The sequence below is a fragment of the Ctenopharyngodon idella genome, chromosome 8 (genome assembly GCF_019924925.1).
Source record: "Ctenopharyngodon idella isolate HZGC_01 chromosome 8, HZGC01, whole genome shotgun sequence".
Lineage (NCBI taxonomy): Eukaryota > Metazoa > Chordata > Actinopteri > Cypriniformes > Xenocyprididae > Ctenopharyngodon > Ctenopharyngodon idella.
This window is the reverse complement of record NC_067227.1, coordinates 13226505-13243100: the sequence shown is the minus strand read 5'-3', so window position 1 is coordinate 13243100 and position 16596 is coordinate 13226505. Positions and strand designations below refer to the sequence as shown.

Genomic DNA, 16596 nt, shown 5'->3' with positions numbered 1-16596 from the left:
GGACAAAGACTGGACAGTAAATTACATGTAACACTCACTGACATATCCCACACTCTGACCCCACCACAGCGGTCTACCTTTCCCCTGTCTCTAGAGATTAAAATACTGAACACACAAAGTTATTGCAGGACCCTGCTCCTAGCCTGAAGAGAAGGATTTTAATATAGACCAAATAACTAAATCCTCAATCTCAATTTTGTTAAAGTCGCAGCATTATAAATGGTCATATTTACAGTCCAAATTACCTGAATGCTTATATATCTTTTTTTTTAGTTGTCTTATTTAATTCCTCAGTATATAATAACTTTTTTCCCCCCACTTTTCAGTCTTAAAACAACACTTCAGAAGAAGCTCTGCAGCGACTCGGTGGACCTCTCTGGCATCCCTTTATCAACTCGCGACATACGGCATGTGGCGTATTACCTCCAGACCAGTGGGGGCGCTGTGATATCCGTAGATCTTAGTTTCACTGAGCTCCGGGACGAGGGCCTACGTCTACTTCTGCCCTTCCTGGGTGCATTGCCCAAACTCACAACACTGGCTCTCAATGGGAACCGTCTGACTCTTGGCATCCTTAAAGATCTGAGTGAAGCCCTCAAAGAATCCAAGAGGTTCACATGTCTTGCCTGGATTGACCTGGGCAACAATGTGGACATATTTACCATGCCACAGGTAAAACAACAGAATCTTAAAATCAATCACAGTCCCCCTTAATGTAGTATTAACACAGTGATAAATACTTCTTTTTGTGTATAACACGGTTGTACTGCAAGATATAGGCACAACATGGATTAGCCAAGTAGGACATCCTTGATGCTCCTGGAGCAGTATTCTTTGAACAAAGAGCCATAAGCCTAACCTACCCCTAAAATTAGAGACAAGAACTTTGTATACCTATCATTCATAACCCCAAGCCTTAAGCATAATCCTCTTTCTCACTGTAATGTTGAACAAGGACCATCAAGGATGTTGATCCAGGATCATGTTCTTCTTGGGTGAATCACGTTATGCAAGATGAATATTTGTTTGACACGTTTTTCCGTCACTGTTTTCAACAGGGCAAACCATTTAATTAAAGTCTATTTGGATGGGACTAGTTTTCCCTGAGGAGAAGAGCAGTTTGTTAACATTAGTTAATGCTTTAGGTGTCCTGAACTAACAATGAACAGTCATTTTACAGCATTTTTTAATCTTGGTTCATGTTAATTACTACATATACTAATACATTTATTTTTAACTTGCATTATAAACAACACGACACAATGAACAATATTATAATTAAGAAATTAACATTAACCTACATGAATAAATATTGTTGCTTATTGTTAGTTCATCACACCTAATGCATTAACTGATGTTAAAAATTTTACCTTATTGCAAAGTGTTACCATTATTTTTTTCTTCTCATTTAGTTTGACCTTTGTTGAATATGATAAATAAATTTGGATTTAGGCATGTAAAGTAAGAGTTGGTTATTCAAGTACTGCTGGTATTCCATTTAATATAAGACAGAGTTTAATATCATCCAGAGCACATGACTTTCTGTAACATCCACATCCAGATACTAGACACTCCAACCTTGATCCCCGCATTGTGTAACAGCAAAGACTTTAGATATAGAAAGACAGTGAACTCATATTACTATGAATGGGAGAAAGTGCAAGAGTATGGCGGAATAAGTCCTGCCTTCTAAATTACAGAGCCATTCACCAATTGGTAAAGTCATTGCTTCACTGCAGCTGCCATTAGAAGCTCCGGATGCTCCGGTCAGTGATCTGAGACGCTCGCTTATGACTACACAGACGCATTGGCTGGTCCAGCCTGAAAAATGTAGTTTTTTTGGCATGATTTGAGCATTTAGAACTGAAATTTATGAGATAGTTGTTGTCAGATTTCATTGGTGATTTCTAATATATAATTTATTCGTAAGCTTGGTGAACAGCTTTTGAGAATTTGATGTTTCCCCATTCAAAGAGATAGGAGCTGTACTTGCATGACTGAAATAGCTGCCCAAGAGGTGTTTCAAAGATGGCCGCCAAGTGAAATGACTTGCCTTAAAGGGACTTTGGTAACAATCATTATCTGTAAGTAATTGTAACTCATAGTTGTTTAACTGGAGTTAAATTGTTTCTACTCTATTCTCAGCCTCTACTGGTGGCCCTACGGCGACGCTGTAGTCTAAAGAGCAGTCTGCCCACCATCTATGAGTACACCGAGGGTCAGCCGTATTGCTACCGCATGGAGAGTTCCATTGAAGAACCCAGCCACTACGAAGAAGAGGAGGATGAAGACGATGAGGAAGAGGAGGACCTGGAGCCATGGAGCATTGGGGAACAGAAAAGTTCAGGTAGTTTTACCCTGCGCCATTGCGAGAGGTGAACCAATCACATTCAACTAACGATGGGATAAAGAAAGAATGGGAGAGCGCAAGCAAGAGATTTCTCTTCTCTCTGTACCATTTCTCCCAATCAACACCTTTTACCATCTCTCTCCTCCACCGCAGCTCCATGACCTTCCCATTGTGGTTATGTGTGAACCAACAGCATCACATTTAAAGAGCCACCTAACCACCTGAACACAGCAAACGGTGAAACACGCCAGATTGAAACGCTCTCAAAGCTTCACCATTGACTTACTGTGTTGGCAGATGACGCTCCTTGACTCAAGGTGGGGGTTCATTGGAGGGGGCCACAGAGAGTTGCGTTAAAGATGCTTTCTTACGCCCCTCTTCGGTCACAAAGAACCAGTGACGGACAGGAAAAAATGCGAATAAAAAATCCCAGAGTCAGTCGACTGGCTGATGCATACCAACGGTGGATTTGAAGCTCTACGGATCCCGCTTTTAACTAAGGTATGGTTAGGATTTTATGGGGTCGGGTCAGGTTTGGTCGTATTTGTCAGTGTTGCATTGCTGAGGCCGTCTCTGCCGCAGCAGACTGGACCTATCACCACTCTGTGTGTGCTCTACTAATCTCCCAACAAAAGCCATGAAACCAGCTCAACAGACTATACAGCCGACCCACGTCACGTGACGCAAGCAAAACTGCTATGTCAAGACTTTTGCTTTTTCCCCCCCTTTCCAAAATGTTCACTTGTGAATACCCGCACACCACTTGTCATGTAGTTGTGAATGATGATGAATTGCCAGCGGCTTGTTTTTGTTGTCTACTAATGATGAACAAAGCTATCTTAGAAGACAACAGGTACATTTCAACACAGATACGTTTTTGTTGTATAAGATACATTTTTTGTTATATATGAAGGTTTACTGAATAATAACATCTTATTTATGTTTAAGTCATAATCTACATCCTAAATATACCTCTTAAAATATGTCTTGATGTCTCAAAGCTGTGCTGTTCCCTTTGGAATGGTCCAATGAAATATGGCGTTTAATTTTGCTACATTTCCGTATGGTGTATTTTAATATCTACATACTAGTCTTGATTAGTCACATCTGGTACACTTTACTAAAACTTTGTTAACTGTTCTTAACCTCATGCTCAAAATAACCTTGGCTGTAACAGAGTTTTTAAATCTAATTTTGGCAGACAAGTCATTAATGTCAAAATAAACGGACCTAGAGCTAAAGAGCTAATGATTGTTCCATGGCCTTTGATTACCTGAGCACTTTAGTCTGTTTTTCATCAGGTTTGTGACTGAAAAGCTTGTTGTAGCATTGTCGTCTTGTAACACAACATTTTTACGTTATTCTGAAACAAAAATGAGCCAAACAAATAGTTACTGTACTAACCAGCACTTAGTTAAATGTCAGTGTTATTTATGATATATGTATTATTTTAAATGTGTCAGCTGTGTATTTGTTTAATGTTATCTTAATGTTTTCTCAGTGTTGTCGTTCACTTCAGACTATTATATTATATGTAATATTCCACAACACCCATCATCACAGGGCCTCAACAAATTCAAATTATATGCAAAATAACCTCTTTTTAACTTTCCAAGACTGGATATTAAAATAATCTGGACTATTTAGTACCTGTCTTTGCATTTGTTGTTTGGTCCTGTGTCTAGATCATTACAATTACCAGGCTTTTGATGTGATTATCTGGGATGTTTAACCTGCATAATGCTGTATCTGTTAATTATAAACACCATGACGGTGTCAATACCCACAATGCTAAGCAAACTAATATACTCAATGGCAGGTTTTTGATAGAGGGCAGCTTATTTGTCATGTTGTTTGTGTAAGTCTCTGTCTGTGTCATATACAGTGTCCTCTTAATCTGTACTTCAAACATCATGTATTAAACAGTTTATAATACTGACTGTTCAACGCTTCTGTAATAAACTTTTATTGATAACACCATGGGTGTGGTAAAATAATACTTGCTTGTTTATTTTTAAGAGATGGCAAATTGGCATGAAAGCGTTTGATGGTTGAAAGTGTCTGTGGGAGGTTGGTGAGGTGCCCATCTGCTGATTGATGAGCTGGAGTCCATGGAGGAGATGCAGAGAAGTTTTTATGATGGGGGTTGTGCTAGGATCTGTGACAGCCTGAGGGAATATTACACACACACACACACACACACACACAGTCTTCTGAAATGTTAAAGAAATAGTTCAATAAAAAAAAATCACAATTCTGTCATTGACTCACCCTCATATTGTTACAAACCCATATGCAGTTTATAAAAAAAAAAAGAATTGTCACTTTTAAAGTGACCACGAAAACTTTTAAAGTCATTATGAAATCAAAATGGACAATTCTTATTTTTTATGGAATTTTGGATTATTTATAAATGATTTGTCTGTGCACATACTTATTTTTTTCAAATTCAAATTTTTGTGCCCTCATAATCTTCATTTAAAGTCACCCTGTGATAAAAATCAAGTTTTTTAATATTGTTTATATGTCTATGTGGTGTTTTTAATATGATTTAAGACAAACCAACAAACCATGTGCAAATTCATGTCAACCCCATAGCTGATTATTTTCTATTTAAAACTGCAGTGAAAAAGACAGTCTCAAACCCGCAGTTTGAAATCGCTGGTGTTTCTGATGTCACAAACTACCTTGTAACCAATCACGTCAACGTGCCGGCGGGCTTTAGCATATCATTAACCATGACCGCTCTGAAGCAGGAGAGTCTCTAGAGCAGGGGCTGGCAATTAAGTTTGGCATCGGGCCAAAAAAAAAATTCGCCACTAGATGGTGGGCCAGAACATAGTCAAAGGATAATTTAAATTAATTGATGAAAAATGCAACTAGAATTGCCCGTGACAGACTGTTACAGTGTATTTTGTAACTGGTATTGAGCTGTTACTCTGTGTTAAAGGGTTAGTTCACCTAAAAATGAAAATTCTGTCATTTATTCTGTCACGCTCATGCCGTTCCAGACCCGTAAGACCTTTGTTAATCTTCAGAACGCAAATTGAGATATTTTTGATTAAATCCGATGGCTCCGTGAGGCCTGCATAGGGAGCAATGACATTTCTCTCTCCAGATCCACAAAGGTACTAAAAATGGTTCAATATTAATATTATAAAGCGACGAGAATATTTTTGATGCGCCAAAAAAAACAAAATAACGAATTATTTAGTGATGGCCGATTTCAAAACACTGCTTCAGGAAGCTTCGGAGCGTAATGAATCAGCATGAACCATATGCAAACCATTGGCATTTGATGTCCAACCTCGCATGATATGTCATGCTAAATCATTTTCTTATTCAAAACTGTTGTATGGCTTTAAAAGACTTTTGAATATAGCACGCAAATCATATGGACAGGTTTTATGTTGCTGTTTTTGTTTGATAGCTCACTATAAACTATTACATGGAAAGAAAATTCTTCAAATTCTCCCTTTGTGTTTCATAGAACAAATACAGAGACTAAATGACTCTGTCCACCAATGTCTGGTTGTGACAGACAAACTTACAAAAGAAACCTGTTTGATAACCAGAGCAGTGGTGTGGAATGACCACAGCTTTTCCCTAACTCATTCTTTCCCCTTTTCCCATGTACATCAGCTCGGAGAGGCATTTAATTTAAATAAAAGTGTAAAAAATATTAGAAAATTGGTAATAAAGTGCCTAACGGGTTGGGTTAGGAGTAGGGGTGGACTTTAAAGATTGGGACAAGTAATGTCCCATTAAGGCGGTATTTATTTATGATTTTAATAATATACACTGAATATGTTGTTATTATTGCATACTGTTTTATAATTTACTACTATACACTGAAGTGCGAATAGTAAATAGCATCTAACTACTATTTACAAAAGAAATACTATTTTCACTTAAATAGCATCTATTGCTAAGAAAATACTGCTATTTTCACTTAGTGTAAATATCATCTATCTCTATTTGCACTTAGTGTAAATAGCCTCTGCCAAAAAAATAACAGCAACAGGTTTGGAATGACATGAGGTTGAGGAAATAATGACAGAATTTTCATTTTTGGGTGAACTATACCTTTAAAAGTGAAGTATTATCTTTCTAGAAACATGAAACAGGATGCAGATGCCCAGTTCCACTCAAATATGGAGTTGGGCTTGTATGGTTCTTGTCAGTGTGTGTATATGATAGTGGTTATAAAGAGAGTGTGTGTGTTAAACATTTGTAAACAGACCTTCAGCGGTGTGTACTCTTGTTATTGTCACTGTGATCTCAAACAAGAAGTGCAGGCTGTTCTGCTCAGTTACATTTGGTTGTTTAAATAGTGACGCTGTAACAGCTTTCGAGACAGTCCCATTGAGGTCTTGGGAATTATGCATGTCATGGTCTGTGTTGATGTGACAAGCATACAGACCCACGTTACTGCGGAAGAAATACTGCCAGAGTCCTCGTCTGCCACCCCATGGCTAAAAAAACCTACTAAAAAATGAAATGAAGGTAATATATATATAAATTATAGGCCAAATATGAATTTCCAGTTTCATTTCCAAATAGGTCAATTTCTTTTTGCCTAAAAGGACAGTTCACCAACAAATTAAAACTATTTGTCATTATTTACTCACCCTTATGTATTACTCACAAAAGCACCATAAAACTATCATTAAAGCCGCCCATTCCAAGCCTTCAGTCACTCAATAGTTTTGTGCAAAGAACAGGTATAAAAATGTAATCCTTTATATAAAGAAAATGTACAAACTTGTATCATGCTAAAGGCATGACTGTACAATGTTTGTCTTATTCTTACATGAATACTCACCAGATAAATAAGTGGACATCAAATGTCATTTTGAGTTGAAATTATTTTATAATTGTGCTTGTAGGCTTATTTGTAAGTCGGCATAAAACAGAAGTTGCAATAGTCTTATCATTCCTTTTGTGACCTATATCCAAGAGTCAATATTAATGGTTGGGCCAAAACTTTGGTCACTCGTGCCAGTGCCAAATGTCAGTTTCAGTGGTGCCAACAGTGCAAATCTTGGGCTGTGGACAATGTGAAACATGTATTGTTCTCTGATGAGTCCAACTTCACTGTCTTCACTCTTGTGGGAGTTACAGTGTGGAGAAGCCCCAAAGAGGCTTAAAGGGTTAGTTCACCCTAAAATGAAAATTCTGTCATTAATTACTCACCTTCATGCCATTGCAAACTTGGCAAAAGACTTTCGTTCATCTTCGGGACACAAATGAAGATCTTTATGATGAAATGCCTTTGCAACAACCACTTTGACGCTTCAAAAAGTTCATAAAGAGATTGGACAAGAAAAAACGTCTTCCGGAAGCTCAAACGTGCTGTGTAACCAATGAGGTTCATTCTCATGTCTTGTGTGTTAGCTCAAATGGAGCCCGACGTGGGTTTGAACGCTCGAGGGTCAAAAGGAAGGAACTGGACTCTAAAAGAGTACCTCTGTACATCCTTCTCACCTACATCCAACCCGGGAGCCCGAGGCTTCTTGAAGCACTACGTTAGTTGCGTTCCAAGACGACTTCACAGCCAAACGCTGCCCTACGATCCCTCGAACTTCTAGTTTGATGTTTGAAGTGGCTTGTCCACTTGTAATGTGTAATTCTCGTGCACGTTTGAGCTTCCGGAAGGGGTTTGTTCTTGCCCGTCATTCAGGTTCGGTTGAGCTTCTGCTTGTTTGGTGATCAGTGTTTACATGTAAGTAAAAGCCTTAAATCTGTTCATCATAAAAAGCTATCAAGTCTCTTCAGAAATTTTGATTAAACCATTTGATACACATGGATTAGTTTTCCGATCTCTTCATGAATTTTTTGAAGCGTCAGACTGGTAGTTGCAAAGGCAGTCAATGGAGGAACTGACATCTCAAATTTTATCAAAAAGATCTTAATTTGTGTTCCAAAGATGAACGAAAGTCTTACAGGTTTAGAACGACAGCTTTGAAGTTTTACGAATCTTTTGTTTCGAATCAGTGGTTCGGATTGCATATCAAACTGCCAAAGTCACGTGAACCATTGAAAATTCGAAACACTTATGACGCAACAAAGCCTCGTTTACTGAAATCACGTGACTTTGGCAGTTTGAGATCGTTTGATACACACTCCAAACCACTGATTCGAGATAAAAGCTTCATGAAGCAGTGTTTAGTTCAGTGACGAGTGCTAGATATTGTTGAATAAAGTTGTTATTTTGTTTTTTTGGTGCACAAAAAGTATTCTTGTCGCTTCATAACATTAAGGTTGAACCACTGTAGTCACATGAACTGTTTTAAATATATTTTTAGTAGCTTTCTGGGCGTTTGAAAGTCTAAGTTAACTTGCTCTCAATGCAGGCCTCATGAGCCATCGGATTTTATCCGATGGATAATTGTGTTCTGAAGATGAACGAAGGTCTTACAGGTGTGGAACAACATGAGGGTGAGTAATTAATGACAGAATTTTCATTTTTGGGTGAACTAACCAGGTGCGCCGTTGACACAGGGGACAGGGGGGTCAGGACCCCCGCAGTTTTGAAAAGACAGAAATCGACCCCTCACTTTTGATAAGGGCTGCTTAAATCAGTCACACTATATCATCTTTTAGCTTAGGATATTTTCTTTCAAATGCGACCATTTTCACGTTTCTGTGAGCTTTTGTTTGTAAATAATCAACTCGCTCTCGAACGAAGAAACACGCGATCTCAAAGCGTGCTAACGTTTTAGGACAGGTCGATGGTATATAAATCATGCCCGAACGTTAGCGTTTGTCAATCAAGCCAAACCGTCCATTCAGAAAACGAGAAATTTGACACTTTAAGGTAAGGAGGCTGATCTCTCAGCCACGATTTCTACCGCGGGAGAACAATTTCTCCCCCCCTGGAATGCACTTTGGTCCCCCCCACTTTGAAAATGTCTCCTGCGCCCCTGGAACTAAACCTTTTACACCCGGACAGTTGCATGCCCACAATAATGTTTTTGTGCTAAGGTTTTGAGAGCAACTTTGAACAAATGTTCTATAATGTTACTGGAAGAATTTTTTTTTTTTTTTTCCTAACTTTAAACGTTAAGAAAGTTCTGAAAATGTTCCGTTAGCTGGGCTCCTTGAAAAATTATGACAGTCTCATAAAGATTCATTGACCAATCAAAACATAGTCTCCTGAAAGTCACCTTTTGTTCCACAGAATATAAATATATGTGTATAATAAATATGTATAATATAATATAATCAAATATATGTAGGGACATTTTTGTCAGTTTAATTTTATTAACATGCTAAGAAAATATTTTCCATGTATTTTTCATCCATTATGCTCAGTCTTGAAGGTTCCCATGGATTTTTATTCCCAGCGGTGCACCTTATAGGGTCTTCTGTGCTGTCAAAGCAAGTGGGCCCTTTTGATCAGAGCTCACAAAATGTCAGAGCACAGTCAGGCAGCGGTAACCCCACCAGGCTGAACTTTGAAGCTTAAGAATGTATGCCTTCACTTATCTGGACACTTGGTACATTTAGTTCTGAGGATGTTTTTCCTCTAAGAACATTCGGTTCAAATAACAAACAGCTTGATGGATTGTCTGGGTCAGGCAGCATCCGTTAAACATGAGGGCAGGAAAGGTGATTGCTACAGAACTGGCAGAGATGGACATCAAACTCATTACTCTGTTCTTTGCAAAGTCTCTTTGCCATTTCTGTCTCTGTACTCTGTCACATCAGTCAGGAGGATGGAGGATGAAGAATGAGCGAGCAAAGGGCTGTTGCTTTCTAAGAGATCTGCTTATGGCCTCTAGGAGAAAAACAGCTGTAGAACAAATCAAATGATTAACACAAATATACAAAATCTTGATACAAGCAACAGATTTATTTAAGGAAACTGGAATACTATATGTCCCAAAAAACTGGCCTCTTAGACTAACCCTAGAATAAGTCCTGACCATAAAGTATGCTACAAAGCTCACATTGTAAACATTATATCTATTTCTGAATGCTCTAATGTACATCTACAATCTACATAGAGTATGCTAAATACTAACGTTCACTAGTATTACAATGTAGGCTACACTATAAAATGTACATATAGGCTTACTGTAGTATATAAGCTACCTGTATGCACTCTATACAGTATACTAGTACATACTATATACTATACATAGGGTGAATTCAGGGTGATTGGAACACTTTTTGCCATCGAGATGACTTGGAAAAGTGACCTGAACCTGAATTCACCCTACTTAGTGCATTTTACAAAGTATACCTGTATGCATACTCTATACCAGGGATAGGCAATGTCGTTCCTGGAGTCGCACTGTCCTGCAGAGTTTAGCTCCAACCCTAATCAAACACATATGAACAAGCTAATCAATGTCTTTTTTTTTTTTTCAGGGGAGGACCTAAACTCTGCAGGACAGCGGGACTCCAGGGCTGCATCCAAAAACCTGTGCAGCTGACTTGTTCTCACTGCTCTATCAGGCAGTGACTTTGCAGGCAGCATTTGTGCATGAAGACACCTCACGAAACTGATTTCAGACAGACTTTTGAGGCAGCATAACGGTTTAATGATCTACAGCAAAATAGTGCAAGCTTTGGTAAGAACTAAACAAATATTTTATTTACTATGGTAATAATTTCTCGCTAGAAATGACATCAGAAGTGGAAAACGCTGATCAAAAATGTACATTTACACACAAACTGACCAGAAACCGCAATTTCTTTCAATTTCTAGCTTAACTGTCCTGAATGAAACGCATAGAATTGTAGGATATCAAAGGCAGCGAAGGATACATCTATTCTGCCTTCAAAAATCGATCAGATGAAGGAATCTCAGGAGACAGAAAGTGAAGCTAATATTGGATTGGTTCTAAGTCAGAACGCCGACTCGTTATTGTGGCAGGCTCCTGCGTCGTGCTGCTCACGTGATCAGCGTTGGCCAATACTGAGCCGTCATTTGGACATAAACACGGAAGCCTTCACTGTGCTTACTGCGTCATCTGCGAAAGGATAATGACAGGGAAGAGGAGAGATTGTTGAGTAAAGTTGTTATTTTTGTTTTGTTTTTGCGCACAAAAAGTATTCTCGTCGCTTCATAACATTAAGGTTGAACCACTGCAGTCACGTTGACTGTTTTAACGATGTCTTTAGGACCTTTCTGGACCTTGAAAGTGTTGAATGAGAGAGGTAGGCCTACATGAGCCCATAAATTTAAGAAATAGGCCTATGCTGGCTTTGTATTGCGATTGTCACCCGATTTTCCAAGAATTTAACAATATTCCATGAGTTATTCTACTGGACATGGAATCTCTTGTTTCTTTTCCCAAATCTTTACTCACGTCATTTTCGCAGGGGATTATAAACGTTTTTATATAGTAGGCCTACATATACTTTTCTTCTCATTTACACAAAGTACCACACACACTTTCAGTTTAAATAAAAAATATACAACAACAACAACAACAACCTCTCACTTGAAGCAAGAGCAAATCTATCAGCAAAGCCTTGCAATGTGAAAAGGGCAACATGTAAGTGAGGGAGAAAGATTTGTCATGTTGCGCCATCTAGTGGAGATGGACAAAAATAAGTTATTGAAAAATCTTTTTATTTTACTTTTAACACATCAGCTATTTAAATTGGTTTTATAGAAAGCAAGCGTTTCAAAATTTAAACAAACCTCCATGAACTATCCAAGTGGCAAAGGACTGTCAGAGAATCAGTAAAGATAAAATAAGAAAATGACATCTAGGCTAACAAAACTACAACAAATACCTGGCATTATATGCATCAAGGGTTTTGTGTTTGGCATGATGGCTTTTATAAACAAGAGGAAAGGAGATAAAAATACTGTTTTTTCCTGTAATGTAACTTGTGAATCAAACAACATTCTTTTGAAAAAAATTATCACATCATTTTGATGATGGGTTTTGCTAGGATTAAAGTCTTAATATAGCCCAAAACAAATCAAATATACAAATATAACTGTAACCAAAGCATAACATTATTTTACTCACGCTGATGATCCCTTGCAATTTCAGATTCACTATTACTATTTCACCATCAGCAAATGGCAAATTCAGCTCTTCTTGAATAAGCATCCGAATTCATAAACTATATTCTTAAATTATCATTATAGTAAATTATGAATATGCATTTATCTGCAATACCTTCAATTTATTCCAGATGCCTGACATATGTAACTCATAAGACATGTTTTTTCGTCATATGCCAGAAAATGATCTGAAACGTGCATTATTGCATCTTTGAAAATTGATCTTGACCACAAGAATTAAAAAAAATGTTCAAAAAGACAGATTTAAGAGGCATTTCATTTTGCAAACTCATACTACCAATCACAAAATTTCAATTTTTATTAACGTTAATACACAAGCACACAAAGCCAGGCCTCAAGCGACCATCTTCTGTCAATATCGTTCACATTAATCAGAATTATTCTTTCATTCTCATTGGCGTCACTGTAGGTGGAGCTCTCCGCATTTGACCACAGATGATGTCGACACGCTTACATGTGCACAATGCTTCACTTTTGAGTCTCTGAGGGCAGTTGTGCACATCATAGCTCCTGTCTTTTTTTCAGTATGATATTTCGCACAAGGGCTGTGGCTTCCTTTCGAATGTCCTCTATGGGCTCCTCCGGCTTCCAGAAACGCAACACCTGGCCTTCCGGACTCACAAGAAACTTCCAGAAGTTCCATTTTGGCATTCTCTGTACTGAATCTAGAAAAAAAGGTTTTAGATACATACATATTATGAATACTGAGTTCATAATATTATACATTATTCAGAATTAATATAAATTCATTAATTTAGAAATGTCCTCATATTTAAAACTAGAGGTTATGATTTGCTTTACTATACAGCTGGGCTTTCACAAAAATGTACAGGGTCTGGGATAAAATATTTATGGGTGGGTTCCCTTTGTGCAGTGATCTACCATAAGTTGTGTCCCAATTCCCAAATGTACTGAAGTGTATGACTTTTACATATTTTGCTGGCAATTTCCGGGGACACGAGCAACAGCAACCATTGGTGACCGGATGGGGCGTGTCCGGCGACAAAGTTGCGCAACAAAGTTGCATTTAACTTTATGCAAATGAAAAGCGACTTTTGGGAACGACAGCCAATAGGAGAGAAGACAGTAAAGCTCACGTGATACTTCTCTCAGCTCCTGCATTGACGGGAAAATGAAGGACAGATTGACCCCCAAAAATGTCATTTTTGGATGAACTATCCCTTTAACATTTCTTTTGGTATCTTTAATTTTAAGGGTTCTCGATGGGTCAGTCCCAGAGATATGGCGATATTAATGTGGCTCCACGAAAAAATTAGTCAATTGTACGCATTTTCAGTGTTCAAAAACAAATTTTGTTGGTCACTATGCATACAGCTGATACTTTTTACATTTAAAGAGCAATATATGAAGAACAAATAATGTTGAAACTAAATGTATCTTGTTTTTTTTCAATCAACACAATTGCATATAGAACATGCCTGTCTGAGTGCCATAAATATTGCTTTTCCAAAGTTTGGGTGCCTGTAACTCTAAAAGTATTCATGATATCTTAATATCCTTCTAGATTCTCATTCTTAATAAACTTTTCTTTTGAAATCTTCATTTTCAAGGCACTATGCCATTCAGTCCCATAGATATGGGGATCTCAATGTGGCTCTATGTTCAAATTGTTGAATTTTACCCATTTTCAATGGCTGAAAAACAAATGTGGGTAACTTTTCAAACAGCCGATAAAGAGAAATGTCTGAAGAATAAATAACGTTGAAACTAAAAATGTATCTTATTTCTCTCTGTTAAAACAATTGCATAGAACACACCTCTCTGAACAATATCAAAAATTTGAGCTGGGGAAGTTTCTGAAATTTGGCAAAATGGCATAGAAAAGTGAATGAGTACTCAAATTGGGATGCACCAACACCCCACCTCAAGATACTGATGTTATGCGCAAAGTTCATTGTGTTCTTTCAATGTACTCCTATGTTCATGCTTTCTATTTTGAAAACTGACTAAGTGCTATATAAAATAAATATACCGTTGTAACGTTGTTATTAGTTATTTCTTACTATAAAATAGTAACGGATGGTCACGTGATGTCGAATGGTGGTAACCACGAGGGGTCGCCCTTCCCCGCTCTGAAGAATAAATCTAGAAAACACATATTCCTGGAGTTTTCAGCTAATAGTGACTATAAATACTTTTGATGTTATTTCTCAAAAGTGCTACAATTTTTATTTTGTGTAAAACTTTAAAGTTATGAATGAAGATATTCTCAGGTAAAACCTACCTGTGATGAATCTGAATGCGGGCTCCGCCTCAGACCCCATTATTTTGATCTTGCTAAAGATGGGGAACGTCACACCGTAGTTGGATTTGGCAAAAGCCTCTATTTCTCGACTGGTTCCTGATTCGGTGTCACCGTATTGCGAGCAGGGAAACGCGAGCACGTTAAAATGCGAGGTGCCGAGCTCTCGGTGAAGCTCCTGCAGAGCCCGGTAATTCTGCTCCGTTAACTCGCTCCCACTCGCCACGTTTACAACCAGAGAGACCTATTATCAGAAACAGTGAGCCCTCGAGTGACAATACTGCTGCACAAAACACACTACAACAATTATGTGTTCTCAAAAGCCTTACAAATTAAGTCAAACCACTTAAACAAAATGCATAACTTACTTTCCCCCGATACTTTTCCAGTGAGACAGTCCTGCCTCTCGCGTCCTTCACTTCATACGAGTAGAAATCTTTGGCTTTTCGCGACTTTGACAGTTTACTCTGCAGTAGGTACAGTGAACCCATGCACACGGCCACACTCAGTAAGACCTTGAGTAGTCCTGCTCTAGACGCAGAGGATTTGGTGGGGTATCCCCCAAGCGCCTCCATGATGGAGGATGAATATGTGGAGAAATATGGGAGAAAAACTTCAAGTATGGTTCTCTGCTGGTCAGAATAGTGGGCGTGTCAAAATGAACGGGGCGTGTCAGAAAGTTATTCCAATTGGTTGAGAAGGCTGTCAGTTACACATAAGTTGGGCAGAAGGAAAATTAGTAAGTTGTGGAGCAGCTCATAAGCACCTAAAAATCATTCACTCATTAATAATACTCTTTTGTTATCGTCTGCCATGTAAGATCTTTTATAATTTCGACTCTTTTGTTTTAAGATCTAAAAGGCCAGCAGCATCCCAGCGTCTTGGTAAAAATGCGATTGTAAAAATGTAGGCCTATTGCAATTTCCACACTTCTTATTAGTCAGCACGTTCTTGATTCTTGAATAAAATATGTAATTGTAGAATATATTGGTAGCGAATTAACCTTAGCAAGATAAAGTATTTCAAAAAATGTTTAATGTTTAATAAAACAGTTCAAAATTTGAGATTACAATTGGAAATTACAATTTTGAGGAAATGCTTATAACTTCCAGAAACAAAACATCTTGTCCACAGCTGGATGCTAACGAAATTGTGAAAAGTGTGTTTTAAGGGAATTCATTTTGTAAAAGTCCGGCTACAAGTACCCATAGTTAAAGAAACATATAACCTAAAATATGTTTATTTCGCTAATTTAATGGTGCATTCCATGAAGTCTTTTCATTCTTTTCTGTGTAGCCTATATGTTTGACTATTCTGCACGCCAAATAACCCAGTATGAAGGTAGTAAGTAACGTAGTAGCCTAACACATTCCACAAGGTGTCCATACAATACATAATCTATCAATGTATTGCAAAGAACACTTAGTGACCGACATTAGCGACTGCAGTTTATCGCCGCGTGTGTGTACTTGCTCTGAATGCTCTGATGAATTAAAAATGAAAAGCCTACATGTTCAGAGTTGGCGTTTCGCCATTTTAAACAGAATACAATTTACAATACGGTCCGTTATACGGATATACTACGTGTTTCATAAAAACGTTAATAAAAGTAGGAGTTTAATTTGTTTAACTGCTGGAAGGATTTTGAGTCTGCAACTATTTTGTTCAAGGTGTGTTCAAGACAGGTACCGAAAGGTTACAGGTGACTTCCGCAATAGGCATATAGAAATATTTTCTCTGAAGAACGTAATGAAATGTGGCGTCTCGGATTTTAAGTGCGTTCTGTGATTGTTCAAAGAGGCATTTGTGTTAACATACAATTGTAGGCCTATAATTAAGCAAGAATTATTTATCTAGTTGAACTGTTCAGCTGAATTATAAAGGCTTTTTCATTCCTTCGTGTTTACCTGTTCAGAGTCAATGGTG

At 37.9% G+C, this 16596-nt stretch overlaps 2 protein-coding genes across 3 annotated transcripts in view; one reads left to right on the top strand and one right to left on the bottom strand.

Annotated features, from left to right (window-relative positions):
• The window catches only part of lrrc75ba (leucine rich repeat containing 75Ba), a 41220-nt gene extending 36890 nt beyond the window's left edge, over positions 1–4330 (top strand). The window contains exons 4-6 of one of the 2 annotated variants that reach the window (XM_051904291.1): positions 327–672; positions 2146–2347; positions 2504–4330. In XM_051904291.1, the coding sequence (XP_051760251.1) occupies positions 327–672; positions 2146–2347; positions 2504–2511 (556 nt within the window). In that variant the 3' untranslated portion in view covers positions 2512–4330. Of the gene's footprint in view, positions 1–326; positions 673–2145 lie in introns of both variants that reach the window. The other variant, XM_051904290.1, reaches the window with a different exon arrangement.
• Positions 4331–12681: 8351 nt separating this feature from the next.
• gpx8 (glutathione peroxidase 8 (putative)) lies at positions 12682–15320 on the bottom strand. The gene is made up of 3 exons (XM_051903898.1): positions 15039–15320; positions 14653–14914; positions 12682–13072 (listed from the first exon to the last, which is right to left on the bottom strand). The coding sequence occupies exons 1-3, from the start codon at positions 15243–15245 to the stop codon at positions 12909–12911; spliced, it is 633 nt and encodes a 210-aa protein (XP_051759858.1). The 5' UTR covers positions 15246–15320; the 3' UTR covers positions 12682–12908.
• Between the last annotated feature and the right edge of the window lie 1276 nt (positions 15321–16596).